The 23,832-nt window shown below is 39.3% G+C and overlaps 1 protein-coding gene across 1 annotated transcript in view; it reads left to right on the plus strand.

The window, feature by feature from the left end:
• Window positions 1-23,832, plus strand: part of KCND3 (potassium voltage-gated channel subfamily D member 3) — a 134,032-nt gene that overhangs the window by 95,235 nt on the left and 14,965 nt on the right. Inside the window, exon 2 of the mRNA XM_085306609.1 lies at window positions 9,601-9,763. Coding sequence (XP_085162735.1) covers window positions 9,601-9,763 — 163 coding nt within the window. The remainder of the gene's footprint in view (window positions 1-9,600; window positions 9,764-23,832) is intronic.

Consider the following 23,832-nt stretch of genomic DNA (forward strand, 5'->3'; position numbering starts at 1 on the left):
TACTGGATTTTCAAAATATCATGCCAGCATTGCCTAATTAACCTCCACATCACTTGTCTAGGACAGCTATGAAAATACCACGATCTCCCTAATGCGCATGGAAAAACTAGATAGAAAATGGACCTGTCTTTCCTGAGGCCATAAAACACATCTTTGACAAAGTAAGCTTTCAGAATTRAGGAACGTTCCGTCTTTAATTCCATAATGCATATCTGCATTGAGTCCATTAGACAATGTTATTTCCTCAGTAGCTCCAGACCTCCCTCTGCCTTCCCAGAACACAGGAACAAAACAAATCACACATAAAAGTTTGTATGCCTCTGCTGAAGAAGCAAGAGCATCTACTGAATACCTGGAGGTAAGAATAYGTAACAGGATAAAACCCAAATGGGGACAAAAATGGCACCTACAAGCAGCAACTAGCTGTGTTCTACAGAGAGCARGAGTTGTTAATAGGCAAATAGGGTAAGTCCAGCAAGGCTGATGAAACAGGTAACGTGGCAGAGGGACTATGAATAAAATCCTAAAAAAAAATAACTAACTATTCCCAGTCCGTTTGTCATATGCAAGTATACGAAAGGAATAAGTAATATTTTCCTTTGTTTTCATTGTATTATTGGAAGTGACATAATCATTATTTCAYTGGAGATTCAAAGAAACACTAGCATGATTACATTGGACTTGTCCCTATTAAAGGAAAGGAYATGAGCTCCTCTAAGCTGTCATATGCAACATCCACAGCCTTACAATGCAACTGAAACACTCCGGTTGAATTTTAGAGTTTTTCCTTTATGCAAATCAAAACATTGCATAATGATTTACTACAGTATAAAAAAGGCTATCTTGCACCTGGAAAGCTATGTGCTAATTCCATACTTTAGTCTGTCTCTTTCATGCAAAGGCTTTCAAAATCATATTCTATTGTAYGGTACATAATGTTATTATTCTGTCCTTACTGTCCTAAAAGCAGAAGCTTAAAGGCTGGAGGGAAATCTTCTTTTGACTCTACTGTGCTGGGCAAAAGGTTAGAGAGATAAAGAAACTCTCAAAGAGCTGTTAATGTCAGTACCAGGCAGTAATACTAAATCATCTGAAGTAACATTGTTTCTGTTTCCATCCTCCATTAGATATTTTAGCTTTTATATCCTGCGTGTGAAAACCACAAGGTTTTGCATCACTAGGCAGGAAGTGTCCCTTGACTACTTAAATGTAGCTGACTGGAAAAGGCATGGTCCTCTTAGGACCCCTTCAATCCAAGAGCCTGCTGCCCCTAAGTCCTCAYGTTGGCTCTGAGACATCTCAGCAAATAGGATCATTCTCAATACTCCCTGAGTAGTGTGTTATTCCATGGGGATTTGCTGCCCTCCCTTGAGCCAGCTCTGGAAAAGAGGAAGGCTGTTGGACCCGACACTCTGCGCTTGTTTACTGGGGTCCTCACTTTGTCCCAATACTTACAGGCCAAAGGGGTGAAGCCTTTTCTCTGGATTGTAAAAAACATTCTATAGACTTCAAGAGCAGGGACATGGTCTGCTTTTTATTGTAGTGCAGGCTTTTAAAAGAGTTATTATTTACGTATCATTTGTAAGGCTATAAGCAACTTTTTCTTTAAAGCTTGGAGGTTTCACAAGTTAATGTTTCTCTGACTGAAAAATATAAACTGCATGACCAAGATTTCCTCTGAAAAGACACTTCCTTTTTGATCTACAGTGCAGTACCTCCAGCCTCAGCCCAGCTGAGGGCCCAGAGGATGTTAATTATTAAACAGTGGTAGGATGCTATATTATTCCCAGGAAAATCTGAGGGTCTTTTATTGACAAGGAAGGTGCTGGGATACAAGTTTACCAACTATCGATTGCACTCTTACTTCCTCTGCACCTAGAGAAAACAATAGAGACAACAATTGTACAAGAATGGTAATTTATGAATTGTAACCCCCTCCCCAGATGCATGCCGAATATTGGTACTGGCTGAAAAGCTGGCACATAGAAAGGCTGCTGGAAAAAAAGTATTCCCTACAAAGCCCATTCACTGACCCTRGACAGTTCTCATTGCTGTAGCACCTCCTAATAATCCTATATTATAGGATCTTTCAGCTTTCTTACTATAATTCACTATTTGTAGGGTTGTGAATGTTGCAAAGAGAGAAAGGACCATCAGAAATGCTGCTGAGATACTATTTTTAGAATGAGTCATTTGATGAGCTCTTCAACACTTTATTTATTGCTGTCTCTGCTGGAGGAGCTAAGCAATGTCCAGACACCTCTGCTGCTAAAACCAGAAATCAGAAGCAGTGACCTCTATTCGATAAAACTTTCTGTACTGACAGAGAGAGAAAAACAACAGCACATTATACTGTCAAGACTAATAGCTGCTAATTAGGGTGAATGACATATGACCTCTTTTATAGCCAAAGAACAAAGATGTCCTTAGCACAAGTTTAAAAATGTTTAAATTCTGCATTCACAGCCTTTTCAAGCCTAAGGAATGACTACTTAGGGGTAATTTCCWTTTTTATTTGTTTGTATTTGGTGCGTTTTTTTTCAAGCTTTAAATGAACTTTAGATTATTTGCACAGTGGCTAAGAATTGCAGTGTTCACAGTATTTCCTTGCTAGGAAACTGGGCCTTGAAGGGGCATCAGAAAAGGGGAGAAACCATATCTATGTCATTTTAAATGTGGAATAAACTTGTAGAGGCTCCTGAGCCAGTGCATAAGGCACTGAAAGCACCACGACAGCCAGGGCAGATGTGATTCCTGCTGAAGGTTGTATGTCTTCACATGCGCCAATACGTGCTGCTTTTGTCCAGTAGCAGGTATCTCACGAAATACAGCAAGTAAGTGGAACGATGAATTCAGCAACTGAAAACTGGCTGAATCTGCTGCCATCTAACTGGACTGCTGACGAAATAAATGTAAAATATGTTTATCTCCAGACATGTTCCACATCTAACCTAGCCAATTCTCAGCATTTATCTCTCAGTATTCCTGGAGCCATATGCAGGCTGCATTTACTCTAGATTTCTACCTAACTACCTTATATTATTATTATTTGTACTGCAGTAACATTTAGGGGCCGCTGTGCTAGGTGCTGAGTATATTCAGAACACAAGACAGTTCTCGCTCTAAAGAGCTTATCACTGCTTTAACCAAGCAGACAAAGAATAAATAATCAATCGCCATTTCATAAATGGGGAACTGAGGTACAGAAAGCTGTTACAATTTACTAGCGGTCACATAAAAAGTCTGTGGTAGACACAAGTCACCAGCCCATGTCTACAGATCTTCAAATTCAAAACAAGACCTTCTCCCTCTATGACAATAATTCTCGATGTGACCACACTGAATTTACAACCCCCTGTTCTTTGTGTAACAGCCTCAAACATACTGTTAGACCCTCTGAATGTTAATCTTCATSTAACTCTTTTATCTTCTTGATGCTTTAATGAGATTATTGATGMATTAGTTAAAATGCACTTTCTGTAGAAGAAATACTTTAGGTGATAAGTTGCCTTTTGCTAAACAAATTAATAGGGAAATCAGGTTCTCTTGATCCAGTCTGAAAAAATATTTGGGTTTAAAATATCCAATTAGTACTAACCRAAATACAATATTTGAGATTATTCGGCACTATGTCTCTTACGCTCTGTGATCATTAGTACCTTTTGGTACCATCTGGAACAAAAACAATTTGTCACTTCAGCAATTAATATTACAATAGCCACATATGTCAATACAGGAGTAGAACAATTATAACTTTATAGGTTTACCCAAAGTCTATTAAAGACAAAGTAGGGAGGCTTCTCATTAAGTGCAAGAGGCTCGGCACTACCATTTCACCATTAAGCACCAATACACATGCCTTCCTTGAAGCTAAACTGGAAATTTTGGCTTGAGCAGATACCGTCTTCATTAAACTGGTACCTCATTTAAAGGTGACAGATTGCTCAAGTGACTAAAATTCCTTTTCAAGAGAATAGGCTAAGAACAAACTATAGAGTAAGTTTCCATATAATGTCACTCCGAGTCCATTTGGTTATTTGTTCCTCTACTAAGAACTGGTTCCCACTGCTGTGGCAGATGGGTTTAGGAAGACTTTTATTCTCATGTCTGTTCACAGGCCACCGTTCTTCTAGCACCAAAAACAGTGCAGCACATAGACAAATGTCTTCTTCCAGTCATAGTGCAATGTACCAGATTCTTCCTTCACTAGTGTAATTAGCTGATTAGTATTTATAAGAGTAACTTGGCAGTCTGAAATCCCCCCAGGTAGATCACACGATGACACATATTTTATTTTACTGCCATCTTTAATTCTTGTCTTCAGTAGATCTTAATGACCATCTTCATTTGAGACAAAGGTTAGGGCTCATCAGGGCTTGATGTCTCTATTAGACATTAAAGCTATCCAAACTGAACTTGTGAAGGCTTTACTTTTTCATGTGGATTGAATTGACTTGTTCCATGCCCACAGACTGCTGAGAACCTGATGCCAAAAGGCAGAAGTGGACAAKAAAAATATTAAATAATTTTGATTATAGAAAATGCTTTCCTGTGGACCTAATTTCAGAGATTTTAATTGAACAGATGAAGACATGGGCATAACATAATACAGAATCATCCAAGACTGAGAATAGACCAAGAAAGATTAAATCAAGGACATTATGAAGATTCCAACATCCAAGTCTTTTGGCCTGTCTTACGCAGGAGGTTATGCAAAGCATTATAGTTTGCAGCTATCCCACTTAGAAATAGTATCGCTCACCATGGAGGAGCATGTGCATATCATGCTGCTCCCCCTGCTTTATTCCTGAAACAATTCTTCAGCCCCTGCCCATTAGTGCCTCATTAAGCACGACAGTCCCCTTTATTTTGCACCAGACACCTTCAGAGGACTGTGGAAACTGTAAAAGCATAACATGAGTATTTCCAAAAGGGAAAAGCCAACCAACATATGAAATTTTAAAAACTTTCTCTTAAGGCCTGTGTTAGAGGCTGCACCATCGGTGCAGCTTCCCTAAGAACACAAGCCCTACGTATTTTTAATAAAAGAACAGATCACAGATATCATGCCCATACAGCATGTATACGGAGTTAGGCTGTGTGATATTGTAGGAGGTTTTGCATCCTTGTAGGTACTGTACAAATTAACCTTAGTCCTTAGGCTGTGTGGTTTTGCTATGCAGGTCATAACGTATTCAATGTTGCCTGTCTGGAGTAGGGAACTGGATAGACAATAGACGTTCAGTAAGGATCTTACTTCTGCAGAGTTTTGAATAAAGTAATAAGATGTCAGTATTGTGTGGAATACCTAAGGTGCCATCACCAAACTGCAGCATAAAACCAAGTCTTGGATAAAGTGGTCACTGACAATTATATGACACTTTTCTACAGGACGTAATGCAAATAATTGTACTGTCTGGCTGAATTCCAGCTCAAGAGATTTTTTTTCTTCTCCTAAATTCCTCTATCAGTGTTATGTGGAGATACAGCCAGCCAGGGTCCCAGACCTTCTATCTTGTGCCTTCTGCAAATACTAAAGGCATATGAAGTAAAAACACACCAATTTAAGGGCACCATTCCAACACCACTGTTCACTGTAAGTAACCCTGTGTTGCCTTCAGGAGCTTTGTTTGCCTCATTTAGACATTCCAGTTACTATAGGGTTTCTGAGCACTCAGATTTCAAATCAGAGCTCAGGCTTCTCACAGCTCTCTGGAGTCTTGTAACTTGCAGAGCAGCTATTGCAACATATCCTAATGTTTAAGTAGTGATTCATTGCTGGCTGTCGCATGGAACAAGCTTATCAATCCATAACCTCAGACTGAACTGCCCCTATTTCCTTTAGGGCCAACCGTACCTTCTAGAGGAACACAAATTACACCAAAATGCACAATGTCGTGGCTGTTTAATCCACGCCTCTAAGTAATGCATGCTGTATCATTAATATGCACTCTGTCATTGCCCCAAAGCATGAGTGCTGGACATAATGCTCTACAAAAAGCACGTACAGGCTGGAGTCATTCTGAACAAAAACTCTACATTCATATCAGGGGGATGGGAGAAACTGGCACAGCAAAAACAAAATGGTACAAAAGGAAGACTTCCCATTTCCCCTGCAGGGTAAGACATCGTACAATGAAAGGAACCATGTGAATTCTCTGTGCGTACACTTAACTTTTACTAGACATAAGAAGATTCATCAGAAATGAGTTAAAGCACAGAGTCACTGCACCAGCTTCCCTAAATTGCTTTGCCTGGAATCTTCCCAAGAACTGCTGTTCCTTGTGCTAACGAAATGCAGTTCAGGTCTGAACACTGTCACTGTTTTGTATTTCAGTTTGCTCTTATTTCCACACGCTAATAGTAAGACCTCCAGGAGACACCGATACAGTGAAAAAATTGCCCTTTAGTCATTAGATTAACCTACATGCTCTGCAGTGTGCACTTCTAATAGTCCCCAGGGCTAAACTGGGTATCCCAGTGGTATCAAAAAGGACACATACCTGGATGAAACACAGCACTTTAAAAGTATGAATGATTTTTCTTTTTAAGACTAGATCATCTTAAAATCTAGGACTTTTTCAAATACCATTATCACCATATTGCAGTTCAGTATCCAATAATACCAGCAAACACAGCTGCAAGTGCACAAAATACCATGTTAACCCAGAGGACTGAACTCAGCATTCTCTCCACAGATAATTCTGCAGTAGACTCACAGGAGTCAGTGCTAGAGTAGAAATTTTAGGTCTCGTTCCTGAGCAGCCTGCTCCAGCTAGTGCAAAATTTCTCGTCACAGTTATCTCATAATGGTTTTGCAAAAGAAGTTCTACATCTCTCCAGCAAAATCCCTCTTGAAACTCTATGATAGTGTGATCTTTTCTTATAGTGTTTTAAAACACTTTCTCTGAAGTCCCAAGTGACAAGGTGACTCTTAGTCTGTGTGTAAGAACCAAAGTCATACGGACAGACTGTGAGCCAGACAGTTGTTATATTTCTACAAATGCACAGAAGGGCTCTCTCTCAGTACTCCAGGTCACTGCGATCATGTTTGAGGCATATGATTAATTTTCAGCTCTTTTGTGTTAAGGGGCAGCAAGGGAACAATGAAAAAGAATTTTTTTAGAACAGTGTTAAATGAAGCAGAAGAGCTTGTCACTTAACACGAGCTTTTAAACTATCTCTGCATAAGGCAATATCTAGAAAGTAAGCAGGCATGAACAGCATTTTACTGATTTGAGGCATTCTAAGGGGTCTCAGTGCACTGATTGCAGATGAATGCAGAGGAAGGATTTTGCATGTAATAATCAAGCTTTAGCTGGTGATGTTACCAAAAAAACGCAAAACAATCAGAAAAATGAAAATGCCACAGAAAAGTTGTCACTTAGCCCAAAACTGAGCCTTCCTTGGACACAAATGAGTGTGATAGCCCAGAGAGAGTCTAATCAAAATCTTTTATCCATTTATTTGGCCATGACATCTACCCACGTAGCCTAAAAGGAAAGCTCATGAGAGACTCCTCAGAGTAACCTATTATGTGTAATGTGTAAAGAGTTATGTTTTATTCAAAAATTCTCACACCAGTGAGTTCTTGGATAAGGGAAAGAAGTTCAGCTGATTGAAAAAAATGTTTGGCAATATTTGATTTTACCCTTGGATGGAAATTATGCCTAGCTCAACTCTACTCCCATGGTAGCTCTTTGTTTGTCATAAGCAGATATCAAAGCTAAAAATAAAGCCCCAACTGTAAGTCATTTTACTCTTCAATATTTGCTCATTAAACACAAGAATATCCCAAAGAAGAATACAGAAACTCCAAATACCACCTGACAATAACTAGAGGACTCTCTGGATTTCAAGTACCTTGGAAAAGAGACTTCCTTAGGCCCAGACTTTAATTTTAGCATCATTTCTCTCTGTCTGCTACAAAATTCTGCAGGTTGCAATGTCCAGGTCCTCTTCTATCCAGGGTGCAGCCAAGTCACATAAACCTGCTCGTATTAAGAGTTTCACAGGGTAGAACATGTCCTCCTCAATCACAGAAGCACTTTGGGAATTCATATATTTCATCAGTCATTTCAACATCACAGCTTTTTTAAAAAAAAAATCTGTTGTCTGCTTGCTTTTCCCTTTCCTCCAGCTCAAAATTACTCCAATGAATAGTGATACTAATACACACTTCCACACAAGACTGTAATAAATGGCTCACTGAAACAATGCCTATAAATTCAGGCAGTGACTGTGCTAATCATGTTCCTGCCATACTCCAGGGGCATTAACTACAAACAAGCTTTTTGTTACACAACCAGAACACACTCCAGCCGACACTCRCACGCTTTTTGGATGGGTTTTTGGTTGTCAACCAGTTGCAGAAGAAAGCACTGAAGTCATTTCTAGAGGGCAAACTGCAGGGGAGAATGAACCTCCCAGGGAGCGTACCACTGCATCTGCTGAACACACAGCAGCAACATTTGCATTGCCAACATCTGGTGCCTGACTGCAATTCAGGCTCCTGATAAGTTGTGCTGTGATTTGGGGGAATCATGAGTGATGGGGCAGTCAATTAGATTTAAGAGGTCCAATCATCTGGGATGCAATATGGGGACTGTAGCACGCCAAACTGTACATCAGAATTCAAAATCCCAATTACCTGCACTACAACACAGCACTGAGCGAGCCAGTGCTGCCAAGCACGTGCCTGAGTCCCAGAGCAGCTCCAGGACTGTCTGTTCCATTACGGGGCAGCAGCCGTCCCCAGCACACTGGTGAGTAGCCCCATAAGACAAGGCATATAGGATGTCTTTACAGAAGGACAATGTTAAAGCTTAAGCATAAAACTGCTGCAGAAAGCCTTTGTAGTATGCAAAATAAAAACACAACAAACAAGCACTCTACAGAGTAGCAATTTCAGTCATGGGGAATTCAAGGAAGCTAAGCCATCATGAGTTTGCATCTGCATAAACTGGATTATTTCATCTCTGATTCTACTGGTATTACTTAAAATATAAATTACAATTGYTAATGAAAAGATTGCTGGGTAGAATTCAGTACTGAGGTTTGCCTGAACATTTCTCAGCTGGTCTCACATTCCTGAGAACTCACCCTTTCGTAAATTCAGACTTTGAATGAATCCAAAATTTCTGAATGTACAGATGGGAAGGAAACTGCTTGGTTTTGAAACAGAATTGTAAATCAGTCTTCATTTGCAGATGGATACAAGGGAACTTGAAAATATATGAACCTGGTCAGAGGCAGCCATACAGTTTTAGGTTCGTTAGCACTCATCTGCATAGAGAGGGAGGTGCTGGATGAGTGAGGGTGTGAATTTAAAACRCTTACCAGCTGCCTGAACTGACACATCTGTTCTGCAACAAGAGTGCCTTTCTTTGGTTTAGCTTCATTCATTGCCAAAGTGGTGGTGTAATTTGTCATCTTTACAATGAAAGCATCATGTGAATTGTTTATCTGGCAGATTTCTAAACTTTCCTGTCTGACCTGGATACTGATTTTGCTGCTCACCCAGGGAGGCTGAACAAGGTTCTGGTGCCATTGCACTTGTCTGAAGGAGGGGCTTCTCTTTTTTTCTTTTTTTGCCTCTAGTTACGGTGACATGGTGCCCAAGACAATTGCTGGGAAGATATTTGGCTCCATCTGCTCCCTGAGCGGGGTGCTGGTCATCGCTCTGCCGGTTCCTGTCATTGTTTCCAACTTCAGCCGTATTTACCACCAGAACCAGAGAGCAGACAAGCGGAGAGCTCAGAAGGTAAGCCAGCCCGCGCAGGGCCACCGCGGCCTCCTCTCCGGACACATCCGCTCCCGTTCTGAGCCTCTTCAGAGGGCAGCCTGCCTCCACCCGTCCTCGCAGGTTAACACTTACGCACAGTTACTATCTGCATCCACACAGATAAAAACCAGCTCACCTGCAGTAGCCTGCGTACTGTCCCATCTCAAGCGTCAAAAGCAATGGGGCTTTTATCGCTTGCCTTTGTTACACACCAGACCAAAATAAACAAACAACTAGGTACCCTTACCTCACTACCAAGAATCATTTATCTTTCTGGCTGCATCTGTCATCTCGCTGCCCTAAAGTTCTGAAAACATCCATCCAGACACATATACTTCTGCACACACATCCCTGCAACGCTGTTGACTATAATATAGACAAAACTCTGGGAATGTGCAACAGCCTCCAGGAGTCTCAAGGTATTGTTGAATATTCCAAAATCTAAACAGTTTTTACAAGYGTATATGTATACACAGACATATATATCCCATTCACTGGACAACTGCAACAGATTTATTGTATCTCTACTTCAGCCTGCTAAATTACTCTAAAACCAGAATTGTAGAATCAGGTTTTTAGAACTACTGTAAACTAAAGGTTTTAAGGACTGTTTCTCCCTGTGGAATGCTGTCTGCCAGSAATTCAAGGCTCAGAGGACTCAGAGGTCTAATATGAGTTTGCACCCCAGCATAGCATGTATTGCCATCTGTATTTAASTTTTAACAGGAATGTGCTAAGTGTCAGCGTGTGGGAAGGTCTGAGGCAGTCAAGTAGGGGTAAGCAGATCCTGTATATTAATAATTAAGCCAAGACAACTACTGTACAGCATCTCTTGTATGCGTCTAGGTTTGCAAGGGTGCAGCTATGCTTTGCTGTTAGGGAATGCTAAATTATGTCATCTTGTGCAAGTCTGACAGTAAAATAAAAGCAGTGGTTTGGATGCTGTATGTATTGATCCTCAAGGTGCAAAAAGTCAGTAACTAACCATGTTCTAGCAAACTTCAACAGCACACAGAGTCCTTCTYGTCTGCTACAGAACAGACGGAAACAAAGCTAACGTGCATTAAGAGTATATGTTGCTGTGTCCAAGTGACAGCCACTGCAGGAAGAGCTATAATGAGTAGAAYTTCTCCTGCATTACCAAGCAAAGAGTAACATATTAATAAAAACAAGCTTTACTAACGTGTAAAGAAAAGGCAAAATACAAAGCAATTAATAAAACACTGGCAGAACAGYAGGTAAAACATGTAAACATGCACATGCTCCAGCAGCAAACTTGCAATCAGAGATGATTTTAGAAAAGACTTGGAGTTTCTAATATTCAAGGAATGTCAAAGTAATATAAAAATCACTGCTATGTGAAAAGAAGGGATAGGAAGCTATGGCTGGATTTTTGCAGACAGGAAGCAACTGATGAAGAAATTCAGCAGTAACTGGATGTCTCAACCCTCTCAAATTCTTAGTCCTACTTATTCCAAACTCCAGGACAAAACACAGACACACTGCAGAGGCTGTAATGTTCTTCTGTAATGTAACCTTCTGTAAGGTTGCCCTAAATCCTTTCTGTCAAAAGGTCACCAGATGTTCCATTACACTATCTGCCTTCTCTCACGTGCAAAGACCGTGAATCTGCAAAGCTCCTTCCTGTGTCGTACCTGCTGTGCTCCTAATCGCCCAGTCTCCAGCTTTCACCAGCACTTACAATCACTTTTATACACAAAAGTCCTTTCAAAYAATTCAAACGCAGACAGCACTCTCCATCAGAACGTTGGTCACACAAATGCAATTCGATGGGTAATGAACAGGACTGTATTATAAGCATTATAGCAATATTATATTTCTTCTGTGTTAATAGCCACTTTCACAGTAGTTCACTAGAAGATAGATATGCTCTCCATCCTGTCTGCTTTTAGAAACTTAAATTTCAAACCTTGCAGCACAAGGACCTACATACAACATAACATAACATACATACAACAAAACTTTAACCAATTAACAACCAATTTCTTAGAGTGAACTTGTAAGTCATTGCAATAACTTCTAAGRAACTATAAGCACAATTCACTCATTGCTAATCAGCAACATCCCTTGCATGTTCAAACATTTAATTTAAGAAAACAAACCAACAGAAAAAAGACCTCCCAATCCCCTTCATTTAAAACAATATTTGAAATCAAGCATTAACTACAAGGAAGTGTTTTAAAAGAGAAATAYGCACTTAGAAGTCTGTTTTAGAAGAGGCCAGTGCACAATAGCCCATTTATATAATTGAATATTTTGAAGGGGAGTACTATTCTACTGAAATGATGCATAAACTTAAGAGAAAGAATTTGCTTTAAAGAATAGTCAAAGAAGCAAGTAAATAGGCAAGACCAATTCAAACAAGATTCGTGCATAACCATGGATTGAGATGCAAAGAAATTCCAGAACTGAACCCAGATGCGTGCTTGGGAAGAGGCTATCCTGTCCTGGCAGCCAAAGTTTTGAAGTTTCTTCCTGTGATTCACTTTTACCTTCATTTCTTGGATCAGGATCCACTTGGTGACAAGGAAATATACCACGATCCTTGATACTAATATGATTGATTGCAGCTTTTACAAGATTTGCTGTATTGACACACATACTGTATAATTCCTCCCTTTTCCATTTGAATTTCTAATTCCCTTGATATTGGATGAATTTCTGGGCTAAGAAAGTTTCTCAAGTCAAGAGTGTGAGTAATTCTCACATGCTTATCACTGCATGAATACTAAACAGATCGAGAGAAAGCGAGAGAAAGCACATTAATGATAGTCTCTCTGGAAATGGTCAGGATGTATACAGGAGGGTTAAGAACCTACCCTGAATTAGGTATTTGAATTCAATACARTTGGCTTGAACATATAAATTCAGTTTATTTCAAGAGTCATAACTTATTATATACAGTAGGTTTAAAGGTCAGAATCTAGACCATATTTATCTTTTGTTTATGAACTCATGCTGAAATTGTCCAATGAGAAATAATAAAGGCAAAAATAATAAGAGCTTTAAATGTCTGGACATGACACTTAAAGMTGTAAAGGTAAGGGAAGAAGAGTCAGTAAATATGGACCCTCCAGACTGGTACCAGTTTCTTAGAGGCTGCATTTCTTCAGAAAACAGGGAAAYATTGCATAGCTCTGATGTTCCTCTGTGTTATTATATGCTCATTTTTAACTTTTTCTCACTGTTAAGGAGGCATTGGCTTGGGGGGAAAGGTGTTTAAATGGCAAGAATAAAATGCTGGGGGGGGTCTATTGACCAGCACCTATTCCTTCAACCGAGAAAATTGTTCCTTAAAATGGAAAAAACTACCAGTGATTTAATCACCTTGAAGATAAATTATTCTTCTTCAAACCCACATCGCAAGAGAATTAATTACAAGGAGATCTGGCAACCTTAGTTTATTGTCCTGTGTCATCAAATTTTGTCCTCTACCACGCAGCAAGGACCAGGTCAATCTGAATGGAAGATGAATTGATCATTTCTGACAAGATTCATTTTGGGAAAGTTGTTTTTTTCCAAATAYTTTTTTTCTTTTTGAGTGATGTTGTAAGAACTGACCTCCCTGACATTGAAACGATGCTGTTCTTGAGTGAATGTCACAGACTTTGGTTTTAAAAGAGAATTTGACACTTAAAAAGCTTGACAGGAGAGTGACTCTCTAATTCAGACTTGTGCCAGAGTCTCTCTCTTGCTGCACTCAGTTTGCAGTATAGGTGCAATATGAGGAAGAGGGAGACAAGTATATGGTGCTCTCCCTGAGGCAGCAAGGATACAACCTGCAAGTGTTTTACCCCTCACTTTTTAGCCCTAGAAAGAGAAAGTAGAGGCAGCTAGGAATAGGTTCTGMACACACTGCYTCTTCAAAAGCAGTAGAAARAGACAGTATATTGCTTAGGAGTTAGATTCTGTGTAAATACAACACTGAGCTACAATGTTATTCCCACCTGAGCTGGGTAGGAGAGAAATGCACGGCTGAAAGATTGTCAGATAATACAGTAGTGAAAAGAATGGACATGGTCTTTGAGTTCAGTGCAATAAACATCCCAGAAGTGCAGATTGCTTCCTCAAGGTTTCACGGAATGTTGTAGACCTCTCAACTCTGTCGGACCGGTCAAAAATCTTGTAAGAATCATTTTTCTGGAGTAATCTCTAGCTGGTGACAATGTCAGTTTATTTTACTGACTACAAGCAGAGATCTATTTAAGGCCAACATTAACATTAAAGACCTTGTCTTTGCACAAGTATTTCAAGCAATAACAAAGCAGGGAAGAAAGAAGGGAGGAAAAAGACCTCTTAGTGGAACTATTCCTAGTCAGGTGTTTTTCAAAGCATTACAGTATACCTTCTTCGTCCAGCTACACTGACACTTGTCTTTGTACTGTCCATGTTGTAGATTGCACAGCTTTAAAAATAATGAACTCAGCTGGAAAGATTTTATGAAGGGCAGCAAAGTTAATTTGTTCTGTTGGTCTTTTTATTATTGGAATAATGCTTCAGAAAAGATGACTAGAGACCCTTCAGTGGTGCAAAGCTGATGAACAGGGTTGGAGGAGAAGATTCTGCTAGTACGTGAGAGTTTCCAGCAAAGAACCAAACACCTAAATTCTTGCAAGGAAAGGACTACACAGGACAAATTCATTTTGCAGAGCAGCTCTTACACAAAATATAACACAAAATGCTTTACAGGACTGAAAATCACAGGCTATCAAAGAGTATATGGTATAAATTAGGTGAAGCGGAGGAGTGGACACATTGCCTGGTGGAGGAATTAAAGCATTTAATCACAGAACCAGTAAGTGTAGGAGAAAGGAATGAAAGAGAAGGAGAAAAGTGGTATCTTTTCAGATGGAGGTCAATGAGAGGAAATAGATAGAGGAAGGTTACTGCAGACAGGAAGAACTACTCATGAGATGGTTGCACACAGGCAGCTATGACTCTGCAGACAGATGAAGAGGTAACTATGGAGATGCTTAAAAGGGGCTTAAGCCAAAGGCAGGAAGAGTAAAAACGCAAATGTCTTTCTGATTGTTCCATAAGAGGCACGTTAGAAACAGCCTGTTCCAGTCCATCCGTCATCCCCAGAGGCACAGAAAACAGGACTGCAGTCAGAGGAGTCAATGAAAAGGGAAGATGAGGATGAAGAGAAGGCTTAATACTAGATTTATGGCATCATCTTACCCATGAGAAAGCCCACATACCTGTCAATAACAAATTCATTATAATAATTGATTTGCTGCAAAGCAGGGGAGTCAGCTTTGAAATGTTCTGTTTCTCAGCTGACATCTCAGATTCTGGAGGTGGGTTAGTGAACTTTAGAATGTGGAACAGAATGGCCAGAAAAAGCTACTCTAGCAAAGCTGTGAGCTGTCTACAGAGAGCTCAGCAACAGAATATGACTCAGTTCCCAGCAGGGGATGGGGTTGGGAACTTAAGGGGAGAGAGAAACAATAAGGTTAAAACGGGARCTGGCTGACATTTAAAAAACATGTTTTTTTCAACCACAATAAGTCTGTATGGAATATGTTTTTGTTGTTGTTGATATTTAACAATTTGACAAGCTGCTGTTTTGCTATTTTTTGAAGAGAAAAAAACAGATTTCAGTTTTGCTGGGGTAGGTACCTCTTTTCTCTTCCTCCTCTTTTTCCTGTTCGCTGTTTGTCACATCCCCCTAATGCAGTTCAGGGAAAAAAAATAAATAAACAAACCACAAATCCTTCCTCTTTTTGTTTCATATTACGCATGAAAGCAAATGGCATTTTTAACCAGTTCAGCTAGTTCAAATTCTCTGGGTTCCAAATTGCATAAGACAACTAGGTATCTCCAGCCATCTTCTGAAAGGAAGGATTGAGATCAATGAGCTACAGCTTATAGATTCAGTCTCCAAAGCAAATTTATGTAGAATATCAAGCCAGTTGTCAATAGTGGCCCAATGCCCAATTAAAATAGTTTCCATGCATATCCAGAAGCTGCTCTGCATTTATTGCATGCCTTGAGCCCYTTCATGTTCTCAGTCATAATGAGATAATAGTCTGTGATGCATAAGAACCTGAGTAATCCATCCTCAGCGTTGTCCCTTGGCCATCTCTGCAAGAGGGTCTCCCCCTTCCCACCTGTTGGAAGTCCAGGCTGTGTGTGGCAGGCTCTGTCCAGATGGCTCATTATGTAGCACAGTTGGTAGAATTTGTAATGGCTGATGTTGCTTGCTTCATCCCAGATGTCTAAACAAACATTATCTGAAACTGCCTTGTCAGGGAGACCATGCAAAATGTTCAGCCAAAACTGTTGGGAAGCCTTCTACTTCTTTGGAACTAGGTTCTAGTAATCAGATTCCTTTCTATTATCATTATTAACTAATTATTCTACCATTGTGCCTATATAACACAGAATTGAGTAGGCTGGGTGCAGTTTAGATTCCATGCAATTCTCAATCTAAGTACTGAATACAGCTCAGCAACACCCCTGCACCAGCTGGAATATATGGTTATGTCTAGATTCATGGATATGGATGTATCCATTTGGTCAGGAGAAGCATAGCTTAAAGTAGGTGGAAGTGGCTGTAAAGCTTATTGCTGTTACTAATTTGTACCATGACAGTGATTAACAGCTGAAGAGCAAGATTTGTCCCTGATACATGTGGTGTTGGGATGGCAACTCAGGTCTCTGCAAGTCCTCTAATCACATATGTCAGAGAAATGGGAGAAGTCCACAGCCTACCAACAGATCTCTCCAGGGCCATTGCAAAATTTCACTGTTAACATACTCCCAGATGCCTTATACAGCCCAATTTGAAAAGTCCTAGAATCTCATTATTTCTCTCCTCCCACTCCACCCAGCAGCCACAGTCTGCAACRTCTGACTCAGAACAAGTCTTTGTTATTCGAAGGTCATGAAAATCCAATCAAATAATAACTACTGATAACTTCAGTATCAGACCAGGCTCAAACTAGCATGAGGCAGGCMCTCTCCGGGCATGAATAGAAGCCTGCCTTCCTCTTTTGTATCCCCACTGCAGCCATCCTCATTGTTTTGACAAGCAAGGATGTTTGTATCAGCATCTCTCTTCTTACTTCAACTCACCATGACTCAGGTTTTCTCAAGCATAAAATTGGGATAAACCCTCTTCTTTTCACGGCTCAGTGGCTTCTTGCAAAGTCAGTTCATGCACGTGTACAAGGCTATAAAGTGAAACCATCTTTTGGTAATATTATTAATATCTAGGATCTTAAATTCATACATGAGCCTTAGCACTAGCAATTTTTGCTGACTCACCAAACACAGCAAAAATAACAGCACATGTTTTTCCTAACTGGTCACTGGTAGCAAGCAGAGCAGCAGCAAATGCTAGCAGACAGTCATTCATGAGCAAGCAAGGAAATCCAGAGTGTGCACAAAACTTACTAATAAGTTTTCAAAAAAAATGTACTTGGGAAAAATCACACCCTGCTTTTGAGTACTCTGTAGGCAGGAAAAAACAAGAGAGAGATCAATTCATCAGGCAAATAGCTCCTTTGGAAAGAGTTACTCTTTTCCCCTCTTGTTCAAAGTAAAGCAGAACTCTTCTGTTTACTAATGCAGAGCACTGTCTGATGGTAATTTGAGCCACCTGCTCTCCATGTAAGTGTAGCCATTTAGACCAAACTCAGCATTAACTCTAAACAAATACAATAATAAAGCGCAATTCTACACATTGTCCACAAGCCCCACTATGCCGACAGCGCATTTCAGTCCACGTATGAAACGTAACTTACTTAGCTATTGAGTCAGGACAATTAGAAGCCAAGCAAGCCAATTCAAGTAAGAATTTGTAACAATGCTGGAATGCAAAAACAAGGGCCAGTGAAACAAGTAACCATGACAACTCTGGAGATTTCTGCTGACAAATCAGGGAGCACTTTCAGTGCCCAAGATAGTATGTGAGGCAGGTTTTTCCCTTGATATTCCCCAAATCAAGGCATGTAGCCAATGCTCTGTGGTTGTCATTGTAAGGACATGAACTGTGACATACATTCTTCTATGAGTCTTCACTCCTTATCAACAATGATCATGGAATGGATTTGCAATGATCTTTTTTTTTCAGAAGCCTAATGCAAGAGATTTGTTCCCAGAAACCCTAGGAACAAGAGGAACAACTAAGAGCAGCTTAAATAAAATACCTAATTGCACTGCACAACAACTTTATTGTTACCTAATGACTTCTGAACAGTTTTTATTTGCAGCAAGCAACACTTTTCTCAATTAATGCTGAAAGGTTTAAGAACAGAGAAGTGAGATGGAGCGTAACTCCTGTCCTTACCCCTTGCTCAGGTAACTGCTGCCCACATCCACGCAAGGAAAGCTTAATGCTTTTCCCTCTACTTGCTGCCAGTGGGTGCCTGCAAAGCTGAGACAATACATGCTCTAACTGCCAGTGAACAGGCAGGGAGGCAGAGAAACAGCCCCACCACCTTCTCTCTTCCCTTTGGGCTTTGTTTTGAAGAAGTATTCCACTGGAAAGAATTAAGCACATACGTTTTACAAGTTTGCTTAGCTTTTCTTAACTTTTATTAAGAAAAAAAAAGGATTTTTTTTTGTGTTTTCATCATCTTTCTATGAAAGGTGCAAACAGACTTTAGCACTATAAGATGTAACTGCTTCCATTTTTTGTAACTAATCACTAGCCTTCATAAAACCAACACCATTAATTAGTGTTCACATATCAGGTCTAATAGGTAGGCATGTGACACTAGATCGAATTCTGTTAATTTCTTTAACCCTTGAATAGTTTATAGCTATTAATTAGGGGTGTGATTTGTGTGAAAGAGGTTATAAAAGTGAGATCAAGAAATACAGAGACAGATAAGTCACAGACAGACAGATATTCATCACAATTTGCTTCCAGTGAACACAGAACCTGAATTTATAATAATGGGGAACAGCAACCTCTCTATTGATAAGGCAGGAAATATAAAGCTCTTTTCTTGAGAAACTTTTTATTATGTAAAAGTAGTATTAGTTTCTGGACAAATTCTRACACCCTAATTTACATTTTGTACTCCTAGAGAATGTTATTGTGTATTACAAAAGCATGTTTTAACAGAATGAATTAATGATCTCTAGACAGAGATCAGTTATTTTTTATAGCCAGCTCTTACATAGTATCCTTCTTACTACTTACTAGTTCAACAACTAGTGAAGAAATCTGCTAGCTATCATATCTGAAAATTTTAGAGTCCTAATACTTGTAATAACATTTGTTTTGCAATCTATACCTGGGAAATTACAAACTCCTGTAAAGATACAATTCCTGGTAGCATTCATCTCTAACAGCATTACGGAGATTTTCATCTGTATATGTCTCTAACTCTAAGGAACTATACTAGATTCCCACTACAATCAGAACTGAACCTCTTTTGCCAGGTTTTTCTGAACTGTTTTTGACTCAAGGTATAAAATCTTCCCCAATGTTAAGAATGTTTTTTGTTATTATTACTGAAAGAGGCAAACTGAAGAAATTAAGAGAGCTACTTATGGAAGTCAGCTAAGCTAGCAGTGTGGGAACCTGAGTGTACAGAAGACTGAATTTCAGCCAAGATGGAGTAAGTATGTATAACTGTTTCAAGTAAGGAAAAACTGTCCATAAGTGTTTAATCTTACTAGATGGATGATAACTAAAGAAGAGAGATATTAGGAATAAGCACAGCATCTACAAATGATGAAAACATGAAATGTCAGGTAAAGGAACAAACTGAGAATTGTCAAACCCTAGGAAAAATGAAGTTTATTCTGTTTTTTGCAGTAGAGAGAATAAGGAGCAAATGCCAGAAAGGGAACTGTCTAAGTAAAAAGAAAATGTCAGTACAACAGCAAATGAGTAGAATTGGCAAAAAATACATGCAGACTGGAAATCAGAAGAATATATCTAAACAGAAGAGTAATGAGATTGTAAAACAGATGCCTGGTATGAGTGACAGCTAAACTTTCACTAATTTTAAGCCAGAGCTTGCCAAGTTCATGATGAAAACGTACAAAAGGAAGTTTGCAACAGAAGGGAATTGACCTCAGTGCTCCAGTGGCTTTCTGACAGTCCTGCATTCCTCAATTCAAGTTTTGCATATTAAGACACTTTTGCAAAGTTCTCTGTTTAATCAGCCAGGGTATCTATGACTAGCAGAGAAGTCAAGATCCATTAAATTCTATATTCTGTGCATTGTTCTATAAATAGATTGAACATCATGTTCTTCAGTGTTGGAAAAGATTAAACGATATACTGCATTTGAAATGATGTTCTGTTGCTTTAATGGTGCCAAGGGTAAGGTAAGATTAAAAGGAGAGCCACAAAGGAGTGGAGGGGAATCTTTCATCTCTGGAAAGTAATGAAGAGGCCCAAAATAAGATCAAGGTCTGACTGTAAGTGGTTCTATCAAATTATATAGGAATATAATGAGTTCTACACTATCTAATTTCCATATGCAGCTCTACAACATCTCCCCCAAAGCCGTAACGATGGAATATTTAAAGTCGGCTCAAAATTGTTTAATGTAAAGATTTGAGAGGAAGGAAAAGTCCAAATGTCACTCTTTGTTTCTTATAAAAAAGGTTAGAATGACAGAAAGATGATCTGCAGAAATTCACTTTTCCAACTCTTTGCTTTAACTCTACCGCCTGCCTATTGCAATAGTCAGATGGAAGCAGGGCTAGCACAAGAATAACTAGTACTTATTATACGGGCCATTTGCTTTTAATACAGCTACTATTTCATCCAGTGTTGAAATGCATGTAATAACCCTGAGTCCTAATTCAGCAGTCCAGCCTGCTTTGTTAAAGATGGCATTTCAGGTCCTCAGAGTTATAAGTAGGACAATCAGTGTTGCATGATCATATTGAGCAAAGCACTCCACAGAAAGTAGATACATTTAATTCCTTGTACACTTTATTATTTCTGAATGCTTTTTTTTTTTAAGGAAAAAAAAAAGAAGGGAGGGAAATCTDTTTTCCATTTGACAAGGAAAATTACCACAATAGGTCAGAAGAGCTAATCTATTTTCCACTAGATGAAGGTTTGACCATTTCCCTTTTCAAGTTACATGTGTGTATTGAAGTCCCAATAAAATGCACACATTTGTCTTTGCTGAATTCCTTGCTGAATTAGATGTTAAAAATAGTCAAAAGTGTCACAGATGAGATCAGTTTTGGAAGTACTGAATATAACTACAAGAAAACACTTTCCATCATTCCATACTCTAAGCCCTTTTGTTAAGTATGCAGAAACTCCACTTTAAAAATGCAATCTGCTTGTTACGTTTTCCATATGCAAAAGTCAACCATGTTCCTTCTATCTAGAATTTAAGTGCAAATCCAGGCTAGTAACAGATGCAGACAAACACTAAAGATCAAAAAAATCCAGCACTTACTGAAAGGTTGTGATATTGCATCTTGCATCTAAAAACCAATTCAAAGGTATTCTGTTGATTATATTTAAAAATAGCTTCATTTCAGACATGCAAATACTAGAAGACCAGTAATGTACACATATTCCACCACTGGACTCACTGCTTTCATCATCAGTGGCACTACTGATATTCAAACTGCTAATTATTTACCAATAAAAAAGTGAAGTATCTGTTAATTATCTCATGTAGTTACATTTTCTGCCAATAATGCTGTTAGTGTGATTTTAACAGATAAAATTAGATAGGAAGGGTAATGTTAATAACAGCTCCCAGCCCAAAGAGGGAGCAGAACTGGACACAGGGTCTGTACATGTAATATCTGGCATACAGGTACTCCAGTCTATCCCGTTGCTCAATAGGATAGAAGATCTGGAGGTCTGAAGGGGTCTGGCAAATATGAAATTATATCATAAGTTGCAACTTAATAGTTTATTACACCAGATAAATCAAGAGAGAGTATTATCTCCATAAGAACTAGACTGCCGTCTGGTAAGCATTTTTCCTAGTCTGTAACTCCTGCTCCTTGCACTTCTCCAAAGCAGCTAAAAGATGAAAACAGACTATTCCCTTTCTCCTTTGCTTGCAAAACGTAGATACCCAGGATGCTGGTATCCACTTACATCATCTTCGTTACCATATCTCAGCATTCCCCATGTACAGTTGGCTTCACTGCCCTTTCTGCTTATTCTGAGTCTCCAGTTTCCCTGCCTTTTTACCTTAAAAAGCAGCAAAGAGCCAGAAGTTACTGAGACCTGCCTACCATGCTGCTCTCAGAAACACGTGGGCACTAAGATAACCAAATTAATCATTCTAATCTGTAAGTGGCTGTCATTAGTATTATTATTTTCATCATATAAATTATCTTCCAGTTTAGGTCACATGCATTTTGAGATCCTGTGGTTTCCTAGCAACTCCTCTTACCACTCTACATGCAGACATAGTGTGCCGTTTTTTCTTCCTTTTTTAGACTATCTGTGCAGGGGTTATATTCAGTAACAGTGATCTCAGGCCTGGCCCTAATGACCTTTAGTCAGTCACATTTGTGGACTACAATGCAGAAGTCAGGTATCCCTCTCTCAAAGATATTTGCACCAGATGGCCAGAAAAACATGGACCTGCTCTTGTCTGTGTCTTCTGTCCTGGAGACCAGAACTATTGATCTCTGTAAATCCAGGTCTAAGATCACAAAAGCATCAAGCACAAAAACAAGGGTTAAGAAAAGGCAGTATTGGGAAGGCCTCACCAGCCTAAATCTCTACGTTTCTGACACTGAGGTATGTAACAAAACATACTGTAGGGTTCTCTGCAAAAAAATAGGCCTTCAAAGTTTGTGTGGGTTGTTCCAAGTGTAAAGCTTTTGCTTCTGTAATTTACTCCTCACCTGATCTGTCAAATCACACCTTTGTTGGCCCGCCAAATTCAGACTGATAGATTCTATCAAATAATGCAAAATTTCTCTGAAATGATCGGCTTTTAACTGCTTTCATCCTGTAACCAGAATCTTAACTCACTACCAGGTGCCCTTCACATCCTCAGTCCTTTGCTGAATCACATAAACTAGGGCTGAATCTTGGCTGCGTATGTCAAGACGGGAATGTCTTGCTAGACTTAAACCCTTCATTACTTGCAGGCGTGACTGAAGTTTTGTATCCAGAGTAAATGTACAAAATGTACCCGAATATAATGTAAAGCTTGTATTGCTTCATAATGATGTTTACCAAACAATGCACATTTACACACAGACAGACTTCTGCATAAAAGATGAACTATGTCTTTTACAGTTGTTTCTAGTCTAACTTTGGAAATTGTCTGGAGGGTCAGAGCAATTTTAGGCACCAATTTTAATTAACTTCTCTAGCTAAGTTAATCAAGATAGCTACCAAATTTAATCATGATGAGGGCACAGAGTTGGATGGTGTGACTACCCTAAAAAGTCTTTTGTGTAGGAAAATAGGATTAATTCCTACCCTGCCCCACTGACATTTTTTAAAATAACAACGTCTGTCCTAAACTACAAAGCTGTGAGGCTTAATTATTTAGATAGCTAGTGGCCCTGTTTCAAAGAAGAAAAGAGAACAGATCTCTGAGACGAACCATCTCCAGTCCATGTGGAGTACAGCTATTAATATTTGATCTCCTGCTAGCCTGAAGGCAAAGGGAATAATGTTCATTACAAGAGCCTAGGACTGAATCCACTTTAACAATTAACTGAACTGATGATGATAGCAGCTGAAGATGATGATGAAACCTTTCCTGCTGTATGTGAGGTGGGTTTGTTGGGGGATTCTCATACTTCCTGCAGCAAAGAGTTGATATTTTGTCAATTATAGAAAGGAAATAAGAGCCTTCTGCGGTTGCCATCAGAGCCTCAGTGTAAGGACCATCACTGGATCCAATATCCAGTCCTGATTATGGAAGAGATAAGTTAATTGTGGAAAGTGAAGAACAGAGATACAAAGGCATACAGCTTGAAAAGAGATGAAATAACATAGAGGAAATGTAACAGGAACAGAGGACTATTCCATCTCCCAGTTATGTGGATTGTCTTTCAGTCTCTTATCCTCTACTCTCTGCCTCTAACTCACCTTCAGATCT

This window comes from Rhea americana, unplaced genomic scaffold (genome assembly GCF_003343005.1).
Source record: "Rhea americana isolate MKP2758 unplaced genomic scaffold, rheAme1 scaffold_241, whole genome shotgun sequence".
NCBI classification, from domain to species: Eukaryota; Metazoa; Chordata; class Aves; order Rheiformes; family Rheidae; genus Rhea; species Rhea americana.